This window comes from Epargyreus clarus, unplaced genomic scaffold, assembly GCF_041222505.1.
Source record: "Epargyreus clarus isolate Ecla_fem2 unplaced genomic scaffold, WU_Ecla_fem_2.2 ptg000003l, whole genome shotgun sequence".
Lineage (NCBI taxonomy): Eukaryota > Metazoa > Arthropoda > Insecta > Lepidoptera > Hesperiidae > Epargyreus > Epargyreus clarus.
Window position 1 is genome coordinate 9157525 of NW_027332211.1, and position 13093 is coordinate 9170617.

Sequence of the window (13093 nt, forward strand, 5' to 3'; positions counted from 1 at the left end):
CATAGCAACGCCTAGCGGGCTCAAATGAATGGTTAGTGAATTTATTATGAGATTTATATTACGTGCTTCAGATGTCAATTTAAGGCTCAGTCGATGGCATACGTCTTATTACGACCAGTAAACTTAGTATGAGTTTTTACGTTTTTACAAAAATGACTGTTTTTGTATTTTGTTTAGGGGGAGTCCGGGAGAGTTTAGCAGGTGGGAGATATTAGCCACTGCTCATAGAACCTTTGTAGAACTAGATATTGCGACGTTGTCAAATTTCTTAAACTCCATAGGCGCCCCCCACCTCGCTTACGCGATGCCGTTGCAATCGGCAGTTTGGTTTAGAAGTGAGAAATTATAATACGTTTTCGTGCCCGGAAAGTAACTTTTTTCAATTTTCTATATTTGATTTCTATTGTTTACTGTGAATAAATTTCAGCACGTCATTTATATACATCGTAAGTGATAATATCCGAGTAACATTCACGGCAGACAGCTTGTACTCAGGTGTCATAGTTTTTTATAAAAATTTAATAACAGACAGCTTGGCGTGGGGTGGGAGACATTACCCCGGCGTTGGGAGGAGACCTTACCCAGGGTAATCTCTCCCGCTATCGGTCTCGTTTTTCCCGCAATATTTTTTTATTTTATTTCAGATAATCATCCAAAAAGCCTTTCAAATATAAGAAAAAAGAAACAGATAGAAACAGAAGTAATTTATATTTGTCAGTAATAAGAAATGCTTTAGGCGATATTGATAAGCAACAAGTTTATCCAAAAAGACTTTTTATGCTACGCGGTAACAGATAGAGGAATGACTAGTGAACTGCAAGAGCAAGTTGTTTCTTCGATTTCTTAACTCTCAGTAGCTGCAGAACTACCTTCAAATGTAACCACTATCGAATTACATTCAACATTTATTGTACAACGTCAATCAGAGCCTTCAACATCAGCATCAGTATTCATAAATGAAACGTCTAGGGCCAATTCACCATCAATTTTGGCTGAGGAGGAATCTCAATGTATATATATATCAAAGATGCCCAAAGTACCTTGTTCGTGTCCTCATTTACTATGTAACATTATGTACCATATTCTTATGATTCAATTTGTATTATGTAGAATTACAATATTTGTAGAATTACAATTTTCAATAATTATTTTGCCTATTTTTAAACCCGGGTAAAGGCTCCCTAGTTGGAGGGTCAAGTCTCCCACCCAGGCGGGAGATATTAGCCAAATGTCAATTTGGTAGAAATCGTTAATTACTCATAAACTATTAATAATGTATTGAACTTTCTTATAAGAAAATATAGATAAATAATGAGGCTTCAGATACAATCTATAGAAATAGCAATTTTGTAAGAATGGAAATATTTCTGAGCATTTTAGTGGAAGGCGGGTAATCTCTCCCGGACTCCCCCTACGTATTTGCCCATACATTTCAAATACAAAAACAGTAATTTTTGTAAAAAGGTAAAAACTCATACTAAGCGTACAGTAATCGCATAGGCTATTAACCTGTATTTTCGCCGAAACATGTTTATTTACTTGAAGTAATAAATGCTCAACATTTTAAATTATACGACTGGTAGTCAAGAATGAAAATAAACAGCAACAGCTACTTAAATCTTTCTTTTTTAATGAGATTAAAATAGCAATCGAGTAGATTTGCCTTTTGGTTTGCTAAAGAAACTAGTAGCATATCCGTGATCGTAAGTAGTGATCGCTTACTACCAGCCCCCATGGACATTTTTTAACCAACTCCACATAACTATGTACAAGAAGGGTTTAATCTGAGGCCCATTAATTATGCATTGCCTCTTAGGACTGTGTATGATGTTCGCCCCACATCGCCAGCCAACATACAAGATACAATAAAATTCTCTAAGCATAGTTATTGCTTATATATATATAGTTATGTTATAGCTTATATATATATAGTATTATGTTATAGTTATGATCATTTTTCAGCGAAGATGTTTAAGAAGTAAGTAGACTTCTATAAAATGAGTAAGTAATAAAGACATCGTATGAATAAATAATTCCTGGAAATTACGTAAGATTCTGACGTAATCGATACGCCCAGTAACTTAATGAATGCCTTTAGTATTCTCCGATCGGAACGAAGACGTAGCCACAAGACATCTGTCGTAAATCTGCAGTATTTAAATGAATGCAAAAAGAATGATTACCGATGCGCAAAGTGGGTTTAATGAAGAATATTTCACCATTCATTATATCTGTCATGTTAAAAAGTTTACCATAAAAGTTCTTAAATGGACATGAACGTGTACACTTATTAAAATTTATAAATACATTACGACACACCACATACAATCATACATATTTTAAAATATCGTAATCGCCAGGCCTGTTTACTTGTGGAGGTTTAAATATTAAATAATCGGCAAAATAAAAGTTTCTGAAACATCTTCGATATGGAGCAATTGCGAAATCTGTTTTCTATCGAGTAGATATTCAGTTTCAGCACAAACAGTACTTTATGTAAGTGCCTGTCTACCATCCAAAAATGGATTTATTGACTTCTATACCCTTAAAGGAGTAAAAAATCATAGAATTAAGAAACTACTCCTTTTTTAATTCGTTTATAAAAAAAACTAATTTGGTATATACAGTAGTTACCCTGGCACATAGTGATTGGTACATAGCTGGCTGGTTACAAACACTGATATAGCAACATTTTAAAAAAACTTGATATCAATTTCTCCTTTTTGCTGTTTTTGAACTACTTTCGAATATTAAAAGAAAAAAATAAGATCAATCTCTTGCCAGTCCCTCGATGTTAATTAATTTTTGGTACATATAACATATATCTATACACCCACAAAACTTTCGAACACCTAGCTACTTATAAAATTTAAAATAAAACTGATGTTTAAGTCATATTAACAAAAGTTTACGGTTACCTATTAGCACATCTTTATTTTATTTATTTTGATTATTCCATAAGCTTCATCTCATCACATTAAACATTAGACCATTTTAACAGACTTAGAACTACCTACCAGTATCTAGGAGTTTTGTATTTACATAATATTTTATTAACATTTGTTAACTGTAACATAAGACGTCTAGTTAAAAGTGAGGTGTAGGTATTCCATAATACATAAGAGTAGGTATACTGTTAGATATAGGTAATATATTTGTTTTCAGTTCCGGGCAAACCAGACGACAATTTGGACCGGTGGCCGGAGGGCGTTCGATCAGCGCCAGCTCCTCCATTGGCATCGATGGAACTGGCAATGGTTACTACGATCAGGCCACAGCCGTTAACTAAGTGATTAAACTGTCTCTTATACTCGTCTCATGTCGTAGGTATATTTATTAATTGAATTCGAATATTTAATCTTCTATCTTGTGTTTTGTCTTCTATAGGTTTAAAAAGTAATATTTACATTATTATTACTTTAAATGTCACATGCTTTATGCGTAGTGCCGAATTGGTATCTACCTGAGAATGTATGATTAAAAATTCGTGACAAACCTTCCATTAAACTTATCGATCCGCCCTTGGTCAACGTTGTGGACTAAGGTCTCGAAACCCGTGATCGTCATTGGTTGATTTATTAGTTTTTACACTTATTTTGTTAAATTCATACTTAGGTATTCATTAACATACCCAAACAAGTTGATAATTATACCTACAAATGTACCATTAATTTGTAATCCATTAAGCTCAATTTTGTTATAACTAACAATTTATTAAATATGTAGTTACATATAAGTAAGTCAGGCAAAATAATAAAGAAGGTAATAAAATATAAACGTTTTATTATTGCAAAAAATCAAATTAGGATACAATAATACTGTCAAGAGAGACACGTTTAACTGGTGTATTTAATAATTATAATTACCCGTAAGACTTTAGATCTATGAATAGATCGTATACAATTAAGTTCTAATTGATGCGATCAGGAAAAAATACAACGAAGCCATAAAACTACATCTGTAATTATAAAGGTATTCAAAATCTTCACATTGTAGATACATTGTTAAGATTTTTGCAAATTAACTCATTCGATTATTACCTACGTACTAGTATACCACTTTAAGTTTTACTTTACAGTGCAAAGATCTATAAACTAAAGTGGAGCAACGAGAACTTTAAAATTAATACTTCTGTGGCAATTCTAGTCTGTATTGGGGCTTATTATATTGATATCCTGGAGCAGGCTCTGGAGACGGTGCCGGCGCAGGTGCGGGTGCGGGTTGTGGAGCAATTGGCACTTGTGGCGGGGTTATTATCACTGCATCATCTGTCAATGCAACATCACGGGCGCTTGGTGCAAACTGCTGGGATCTGAAGAGTTGCGGCTGAAACCTCCCCGGCGTTGTATATTGAGTGGGGACATCATATTGGCCGGGTACACCATACTGTGTAGGCAGTTCCATTCGGCCAAACATATTCTGCAGGAACGGGAACTTATTCGTCAAGGACGCCCATAATCCAGTTCCTCCAACTTGGTTGCTACCTTGGCCTCCCCAAAACAACCGTTGAGACTGTTCCGGGACGTAGTTCGGATTCACGCCAACGGAGTAAAGGTCATTAGGGACATTGTTATAACCCAAGTCTCCTTGCACATAGTACCCGAGAGCACTACCTGGAATAAAACCGTTAATTACTTAAATGTATCACAAATAATATTATAAATTAACAATCAATCAATAACAAAAAGGAGGGCCGGAATCCATTGATTTAAAAGATGTTGACATAAAATGTGAAAAAATATAAAATGTGACTAAACTTTTACCCATGTTTAACAATATTTAATAATTATAATAAACGTTTAATATATTATGAAAATTGTACTAGATAGTATGAAATCCACCTACCTACGAGACAGAACAGCAAAAATCCGATCGATGCATCCATTTTCGCACGGATTACAGAAACCAAACTGTGTGCGATTGTCGCTCGTCTTGGCCTTTATACCTCCTCTATTTGTTTCCAAAAGAGGACCTTGAAGTAAAATTCTCGTAACCCAATATTGAAAGTGTGAGGTAATGGTGGTAAGGCAGTGGCTCGCCCAGCGGTCGTGGCATGGCGTGGACAATAGGCGCGACATCTAGGTGACTCGTCCGCCGCCCGTATTCGCCGTATACACAGGTTGTAACCAATTTATTTTATACTTACTTACATACTTTTGCTTTTCGTATTGTGCAATTAGTGTCATAAAAGCTTTGTTTGGATGCCACCATGCTGGGCCAGAGATAATTTATTGTAAGTTCAAGGGACTTTATTGCATCATAAACAGAACTGTTGCTACTTTTGCTAATGTTGAAGGGACTGAAACAAGAGGTAAGTATTTAGGTACTCGTATATTGTCAGTATGTTAATGATAAAATAATTAAGTTTTAATAATATACAATTTTAAATTAAAACTTAGTTTAACAAAAAAAAGGTCCAGTTTGAAACTCCGTCAAAGTATCAGTAAAGGAAAACATAAAAAAATGTGTTATGTTCTATTTATTTACTACATACTCACATTTTTATGAATGTCTCAGGTTCTTATATACTAGGTATAAGATGACATTCGATGACGTATAGGAAGTCTTAAAAATTCACTTTCAAAAGTAGGTCTAAGTAGTGAACTCTACAAATAGGCTCTAACACCCTGTGAATGATAACGATTCGTGAAAAATGCACTCGAACGCGTGCGTGCGTGTTTGCTCAACATAATCGGCATTATTCATAAGATAACAAGTATTTGTCTTCGATGGTTGTCACGGTATTGTCGTTCCAAGCGGTACAGAAGCCTTTGCGAAATGTTGCTTAATATCAGAGCTTTACGCGGCTCTCGGGCACGTTTTACACATTGTTCAAATATAGATAATACTGTTTACTGGAGTTTTCCACGTAACTGAAGGGAAGTATTATTTGCATTAGATAAATTATTGAATCAAACAAGCTAATTAGTCACTGTTCAGTATTTTCCTTTCATTGTAGACATCACTTTTTACATTTACATTCATGCAATCGAAATCGAGGACCTGTCACGCTTGCAACTTTTTTGGCAGTCAGTGAAAAATTGTCGTTATTATAAACCATATGGAAATTTAAAAAGAGTAGGCATAATAAATGTGCGTCCTGATTTTTAACATCTATCATACATGAATTCGAGATCTTATCTTAAAATCTAACGAATTTAAAGTTCAATTTAGTAATAGGGAAAGTGGTCATCAACATTGGGTCAAACAAGCTACTCGAGTAACTGTCATTGTTTTTGTCCGCTAAGATGAGTTTTCGAATTATTTGAATTATGTAATCTATAGTAGATTAAGTAAATTTTGTCTTAAAAGTAAATCATAGAATTCAAAGAGACAGTAATATTGGTAAGTAATTAATAAAGTGCGCCGTGTGGTGCCGGCGTGCCGTGTGGTGACGGCTGCGAATAGCACCACTCCCTCACTTCCCGTGGATGTCGTAAGAGTCGACTAAGGGACAAAAACCAGGAGATGGGCAGCAGCGTCTCTCTGTGAATTTACCACCATACTGCGGTCACCAACACGCACAGCCAAGCGCGGTGACTATAGCAACAACCCCCTATGGCAGCTGCAACAAAACCCCGGCCCCCAGTCCCCGGCAGCTCCGCTATTCCTGGCTACGGTAGCGGTCACGGTTACGGCGGGGCAGGGGGTGCTAAGAATCTCCGGCAGAGATCGGGCTACCATAAACGACGACTGCTGCACCTGGCAACATATAACACCAGGACTCTGAGGAACGATGAGAAGATATATGAGCTGGAAGAAGAGATAGACAAGTTAAACTGGAGTATTATAGGGTTGTCTGAAGTCCGAAGACAGGGGGAGGACTCGACGATCCTAAAATCCGGTAACTTGCTCTATCACCGGGAGGGCGAACATCTGTCCCAAGGTGGTGTCGGGTTTATAGTCAACAAATCCCTCGTCAACAACATAGTGGAGATCAAGAGTGTGTCGCCAAGGGTAGCATACCTTATACTCAGAGTATCTAAAAGATACTCGCTGAAGGTCATACAGGTATATGCGCCGACATCGACACACTCCGACGACGAGGTTGAGGTTATGTATGAGGACATATCAAAAGCCATACATACCTCAAAATCGTACTTCACGGTTGTGATGGGGGACTTCAATGCCAAACTAGGTGTCCAATATGGCGATGAGTCGAGGGTGGGGCCTTTTGGATTTGGTCATCGGAACCATCGAGGCCACTTCCTGGCTAACTTTTTGGAAAAGGAAGGATTCTATATGATGAACTCCTTTTTCAAGAAGAAGCCCCAGAGGAAGTGGACTTGGATGAGTCCCGATGGTACTACCAAAAACGAGATTGACTTCATATTGGCGGACAAACGGCATATATTTAACGATGTCTCTGTGATCAATAGGCTTAAAACCGGAAGCGATCACCGGATGGTTAGAGGCACGTTAAATATCCAAGTCAAGCTGGAACGGTCCCGCCTTATGAAATCGATACTTCGTCCAACACCTTGCCAGGGCTCTGAAGACTTTCGACTCGAGCTCGATAATCGTCTGCGATGCCTAGAATGTTGCGTAGATGTTGACGATATCAACACCAAGTTGGTAGAAACTGTCCGTGAGGTGGGGTCGAAGTATTACCAGACCGCCTCCAAAAGAACAACTCAAAGGCTCTCAGCCCATACACTCGGACTTATGGCAGAGCGGCGGGCAAAGTGTGTGCAGTCTCCGGCTTCACAGTCTAAGTGCAGGCGACTCAACGCACAGATCTTTAATAGAATGCGACACGACTTGCGCCTCTCTAATGCTATTCGCATTAAAGAGTGCATTGAGCGGAATAAAGGCTCCAAAGTCTTCGCAAGGGATCTGCGGGTTGGGCAAAGCTTGCTGACGCAGCTGAGGACGGGTGCCGGCACCACAGTTGCCACGAGGCCTGAAGTTCTGAGAGAAATTGAGAAGTTCTACGGACAGTTATATACCACTTCGCGTGCGCCTCTACGACCTGTCTTTGACAAGCGAGCCACGCTAACCCGGCACTATACCGAAGATATCCCGGACGTCAGCCTTTACGAGATAAGAATGGCCCTCAAACAGCTCAAAAACAACCGAGCCCCTGGCGAAGACGGAATAACAACGGAACTGCTAAAAGCAGGTGGCAAACCGATTTTAATAGCACTCCAACAGCTATTCGATTCCGTCATTAGCCAGGGTATAGCACCGGAGGCGTGGAGCAAAAGCGTGGTGGTACTGTTCTTCAAAAAAGGCGATACGTCTTTGTTGAAGAACTACAGGCCCATTGCGCTTTTGAGCCATGTCTACAAAGTGTTCTCGAGGGTCATCTACAATCGAATAGCTCGCAGGCTCGACGACTTCCAGCCTCCCGAACAAGCCGGCTTTCGAAAAGGCTTTAGCACCATGGACCACATACACACGCTGCGGCAGGTGGTACAGAAGTCCGAGGAGTACAACCTGCCGTTGTGCGTGGCTTATGTGGACTATGAGAAAGCCTTCGATTCTATCAAGACGTGGGCGGTATTGGAGTCACTCCAGAGGTGCCAGATCGACTATCGATACATCGAAGTGTTGAAGTGTATGTATAAGGCAGCCTCAATGACGATCCGATTACACGACAGAAGTACGAACCCCATCCAAGTGCAGCGAGGTGTGAGACAGGGTGACGTATTGTCTCCAAAACTGTTTACCGCTGCACTGGAGGACGTGTTCAAACTGATGGAGTGGAAAGGATTCGTCAACATTATCAACATCGATGGCGAATACATCACTCACCTTCGATTCGTAGACGATATCGTCATCATGGCGGAGTCGCTGGAGGACCTCAATACCATGCTCAATGACCTCTGTGGCGCCTCTCAACGGGTAGGTCTTAAGATGAACATGGACAAGACGAAGATCATGTCTAACGTCCATGTCACACCCATGCCGGTCGTTGTAGATGGCGTCACACTCGAACTTGTTGACGAATACGTTTACCTGGGACAGATAATCCAGATGGGTAAGTCCAACTTCGAGAAAGAGGTCACTCGTAGAATCCGACTCGGTTGGGCAGCGTTCGGCAAATTGCGTGACATCTCCTCATCCAAGATACCTCAGAGCCTGAAGTCGAAGATGTTCGAGCAGTGTGTATTGCCAGTGATGACGTACGGTGCCGAGACGTGGTCTTTCACTGTGAGCCTTATACGAAGACTCAAAGTCGCTCAGCGAGCTATGGAGAGAGCTATGCTCGGTATTTTCCTACGCGACAGAATTCGTAACGAGGAAATCCGTAGGCGAACGAAAGTTACCGACATAGCTCTCAAAATAAGCAAGCTGAAGTGGCAATGGGCTGGCCACATAGTTCGCAGGACCGATAACCGGTGGGGTCGGAAGGTCCTCGAATGGAGACCACGTCTCGGCAAAAGGAGTACAGGACGCCCCCCGACCAGGTGGACTGACGACCTGAAGCGGACGGCGGGTAACCGCTGGATGCAGACGGCCCAAGACCGGTCGGAGTGGCGCAGACTAGGGGAGGCCTATGTCCAGCAGTGGACCAGTAAAGGCTGATGGATGGATGGATGGAATTAATAAAGTAAGTAATTTGTGATCACCTGCATTGATCTTCTAATTACTCTGTCTAAGTAAGAAGTACCTTTTTTAGGAATTCATTAATATACCTAGATTTTATCAGTTTTTATGACAACTGTGATAAATTGGGCAATTTGATTTCATTGTAATTCGAAACTTTTTAGTGAGTATGTAACCTACCTTAAGCTTGATTACTTATTCAGTCATATCTGTTAAGTTCAACTAAACTTTTCGAGCTTTAAATCATGAGCATGCTATTTATGTAAAATCATCCTTAGAAATAATCCTAAAAATGCTATACTTTCATCTGGATAAACGTTTTTAGCACGGTAAAAATAAATATTATATATAGGTATTCAATTATCAGCCCTTAGTTATAGCTGGGCGGCATATGAATCTTATAAAATTTAGGCTATCTGAAAGGATTGCGCTTCGCGTTCATATTAGTAACCGCAGTAAATAAAACTGCACAGAAAGTCTCTATTTCTCTATTATAAAAATCCTGATGTCTTATGAATATAGGTGGGAGCAGCAGACGAGCATGCAGTCCACCTGATGGTAAGTGGCTACTGCCGCCCATAGACATTTGTAATCAACCCCAGATAGGATTAGATATTGCTACCTAAGGTCGGCCACAGATGCGCCGCCACCCTTGAGGACCAAGTTGGAACGTTTCGGAAAAGTATGTCTTCTTTACCACACCCTTCAAACCAGAACATAGCAGCGCGTACCACTGTTCTTATTAGGCAGAAATAGGTGTGGCGGTGATGCCGCCCGACTTGAACTACATAGAGTTCTACCACCTTTAAATCCCTTAGCTGTCTCCTAACCACCTCCGTCGTATCTCTTTAATGTCTTCACCTAAATAAGAGTATGGTGGTAACGAATAACGATGCCGACACAGAACAATAATGCAGTTATTGCCGAAACTCGTTTAGTACCTGTCATCCTCGTAATATACTTAACATACTCACTTACTCTGATGGATTTAAATATTTGTTTTTGTAATAGCAGTAAATAGCCGGAAAATTGGAAATTCTACATGGCATTAAAATTTTAGCGTGTTAACATAATAGTGTTTATAAGTAAACAAGATTTTAGGCCGTGTAAATGGCCTAGACCTTTTTTTTTTGTTTACGAGGGGGAAACCTTCAAAAGGTACCCGACGACGTGGGAGCAACGCCGGGGTATGTGGGATTTTAACCGCACTAAAACCCCCCCGGTGGCCGTCCTCAGCGCTTGGTGGAGAACACCGGGATCTCCGAAGGAACACAACCGATGCCCCTTTCGTGCTCTCCCCTGGGGGGAGCAGTGTACGCCCCTCATGCAAACCTGGTGTTTACAACGGTATGCGGCCACACACACCGCCGTCCTTCCCGGGGTTGCTAGCTGGTTCGAACTCCCACTCTTGCCGCCCGCAACCCCGAAAGCCCCTTTTAGTCGCCTCTTACGACAAGCAGGAAATACCCTACTCTGGTCGCGGAACTACAGGGACATAATGGCCTAGACTAGCTTGAGCCCAGCAATCGGGCAGTGCCTAATGGATTCATCATAATGAATGCAAGACACACACTTTTATGACATCAACGAAATAGATTGGTCTTATTGTAAAGCGCGTTTGTGCGTACCAATCAGCGGATAATCAATCTAAAGTAAGATTAATATAAAACCTTGATTGATGACACCCGTAGCCGCCATTATAAAATAAAGATAAAAGAGGTGATTCACGACATCATGAGATATAAGTGGATATCTATTCATAGCACGTGCATTGAATGTTTAGGTTCTAGTTTTTTTTTAATTACTAAATAGACAGATGTGGCAAACAGGCATGCAATTCGTGCAGTCCCGCTGATTTTATGTTACCTAGTCACTGCCATTCACACGTATCATTTGCACATATCAATTATTAACTTCAATTTAAATAGCTTCCCCTAAAGTCAAGTGCCAACCATTCATATACATTTATTTCTACAGTCTTCAAACTTGATTATAACTCGGAAATCCAGCATGTGTAACATACAAGTAGCTTGAACGGCAACGCTGCCGTAAAATCACAAAATGTTACAACTTTTATTTGTTCCTTTACACTCCATAAAAACCAATATGACAATGTGACTCGACTTCTAAAGCACCACAGCTACACCTTTTTCCTTGTGCTTCAATTTTACTACACAATACAAGACAACAACACTACACAATATACACCGTACATTACAGAGACTCGTACCTAAGTGTGTTAAGACAAACGTTACTAGCACTTTAAACAATTTGTGCCTACCGAAGGTCGACATTTGACAATTAATGCCCAGAAAAGAAGAATCGAACTTTAGAGAGCAAAAATTGGTTAAAATTATTTTCTATTACCGGACGTAACCAACGTAACCGAAGGTACTAAGTAGGTTATTTAAGATTTATTCAACAACTAAAAAGTAAACCACTATTATTTTATAAATAAGCATTACAAAAAAATGCAAATACATATACCTATTTACTGTAGTACCTATACGTAGAGAACTCGAGGTATACCTACGTCGGTGCGTGAGATTACAAAAGTTCTTTTATAGGCAGTAATAAGCAGATTTTTACGGGTCAGCCAATTACAAGATGCAAAAATATGAACCATAATTTTGGTACTTTTTAATCAAGAGGTGTTAAGTTTTCTTATATGGTACCGTAAACAGATTTTAAACACGATATTTCATATTACGAGGTGTCTATAGCACCTAATAATAAAAAGGTTGTGTACTTTTATTGACGAACCATGGGTGAACCATAAGAAATAGTAAGATCAACGTGAAATGTATTATCTTCAAAATAAAAACTAGATTTCTACTACTTTACCCTTTTTTTTTTCTTTTCGAGGGGGAAACCTTCAAAAGGTACCCGACAACGTGGGAGCAGCCGGGTTATGTGGGATTTTTACCGCACTAAAACTCCCCCGGTGGCCGTCCTCAGCGCTTGCTGGAGAACTCCGGGATCTCCAACGAAACACAACCGGAGTCCTCCAAGCGCGATGCCCGGATCGGGCTCTGCGCTAGGGGAGCGTTCGCTCCTCCCAAAACTTCTGGTGACTACAACAGTATGCGACCACACATACCGCCGTACTTCCCAGGGTAGCATACTGGAAGGTTCGAGCTCCCACTCTTGCCACCCGCAACCCCGGAAGCCCCCTTTTAGTCGCCTCTTACGACAGACAGGGGATACCGTAGCCCTATTCTAGTCTCGGAACTACAGGGACATTTTACTACTTTACCTACTAATTCATTTTAGTTACACTGCAATAACAAAACGGAACCTTTGTGGAATCTCATGGTTTTCGTCTGCAAATAACTGTCCTGAATACAAAATATTAAATAGAGATTTTTATAACAGCAAACTCATTTTGAATGACTAGTAGGTAAAAAGAAGTTTTGTAGTACGGTTTAGACTATGACAGATATACCTATCTATCTATATCATCAACTAAATTATTACCTTAATACCTGTTAGGTAAAGTGCAATAAAAAAGATCTTAATATATGTTGAATGTCAAGTTTTC

The 13093-nt window shown here is 39.9% G+C and overlaps 2 protein-coding genes across 2 annotated transcripts; one reads left to right on the top strand and one right to left on the bottom strand.

Annotated features, from left to right (window-relative positions):
* Positions 1 to 3825: 3825 nt before the first annotated feature.
* LOC140748920 (uncharacterized) lies at positions 3826 to 5457 on the bottom strand. Its single transcript, XM_073081886.1, has 2 exons — positions 4842 to 5457; positions 3826 to 4609 (listed from the first exon to the last, which is right to left on the bottom strand). The coding sequence occupies exons 1-2, from the start codon at positions 4883 to 4885 to the stop codon at positions 4123 to 4125; spliced, it is 531 nt and encodes a 176-aa protein (XP_072937987.1). The 5' UTR covers positions 4886 to 5457; the 3' UTR covers positions 3826 to 4122.
* Positions 5458 to 6558: 1101 nt separating this feature from the next.
* LOC140752990 (uncharacterized) lies at positions 6559 to 9541 on the top strand. Its single transcript, XM_073087338.1, has one exon. It carries the CDS (start codon positions 6559 to 6561, stop codon positions 9529 to 9531), a length of 2973 nt encoding a protein of 990 aa, XP_072943439.1. The 3' UTR covers positions 9532 to 9541.
* The last annotated feature ends 3552 nt before the right edge of the window (positions 9542 to 13093 follow it).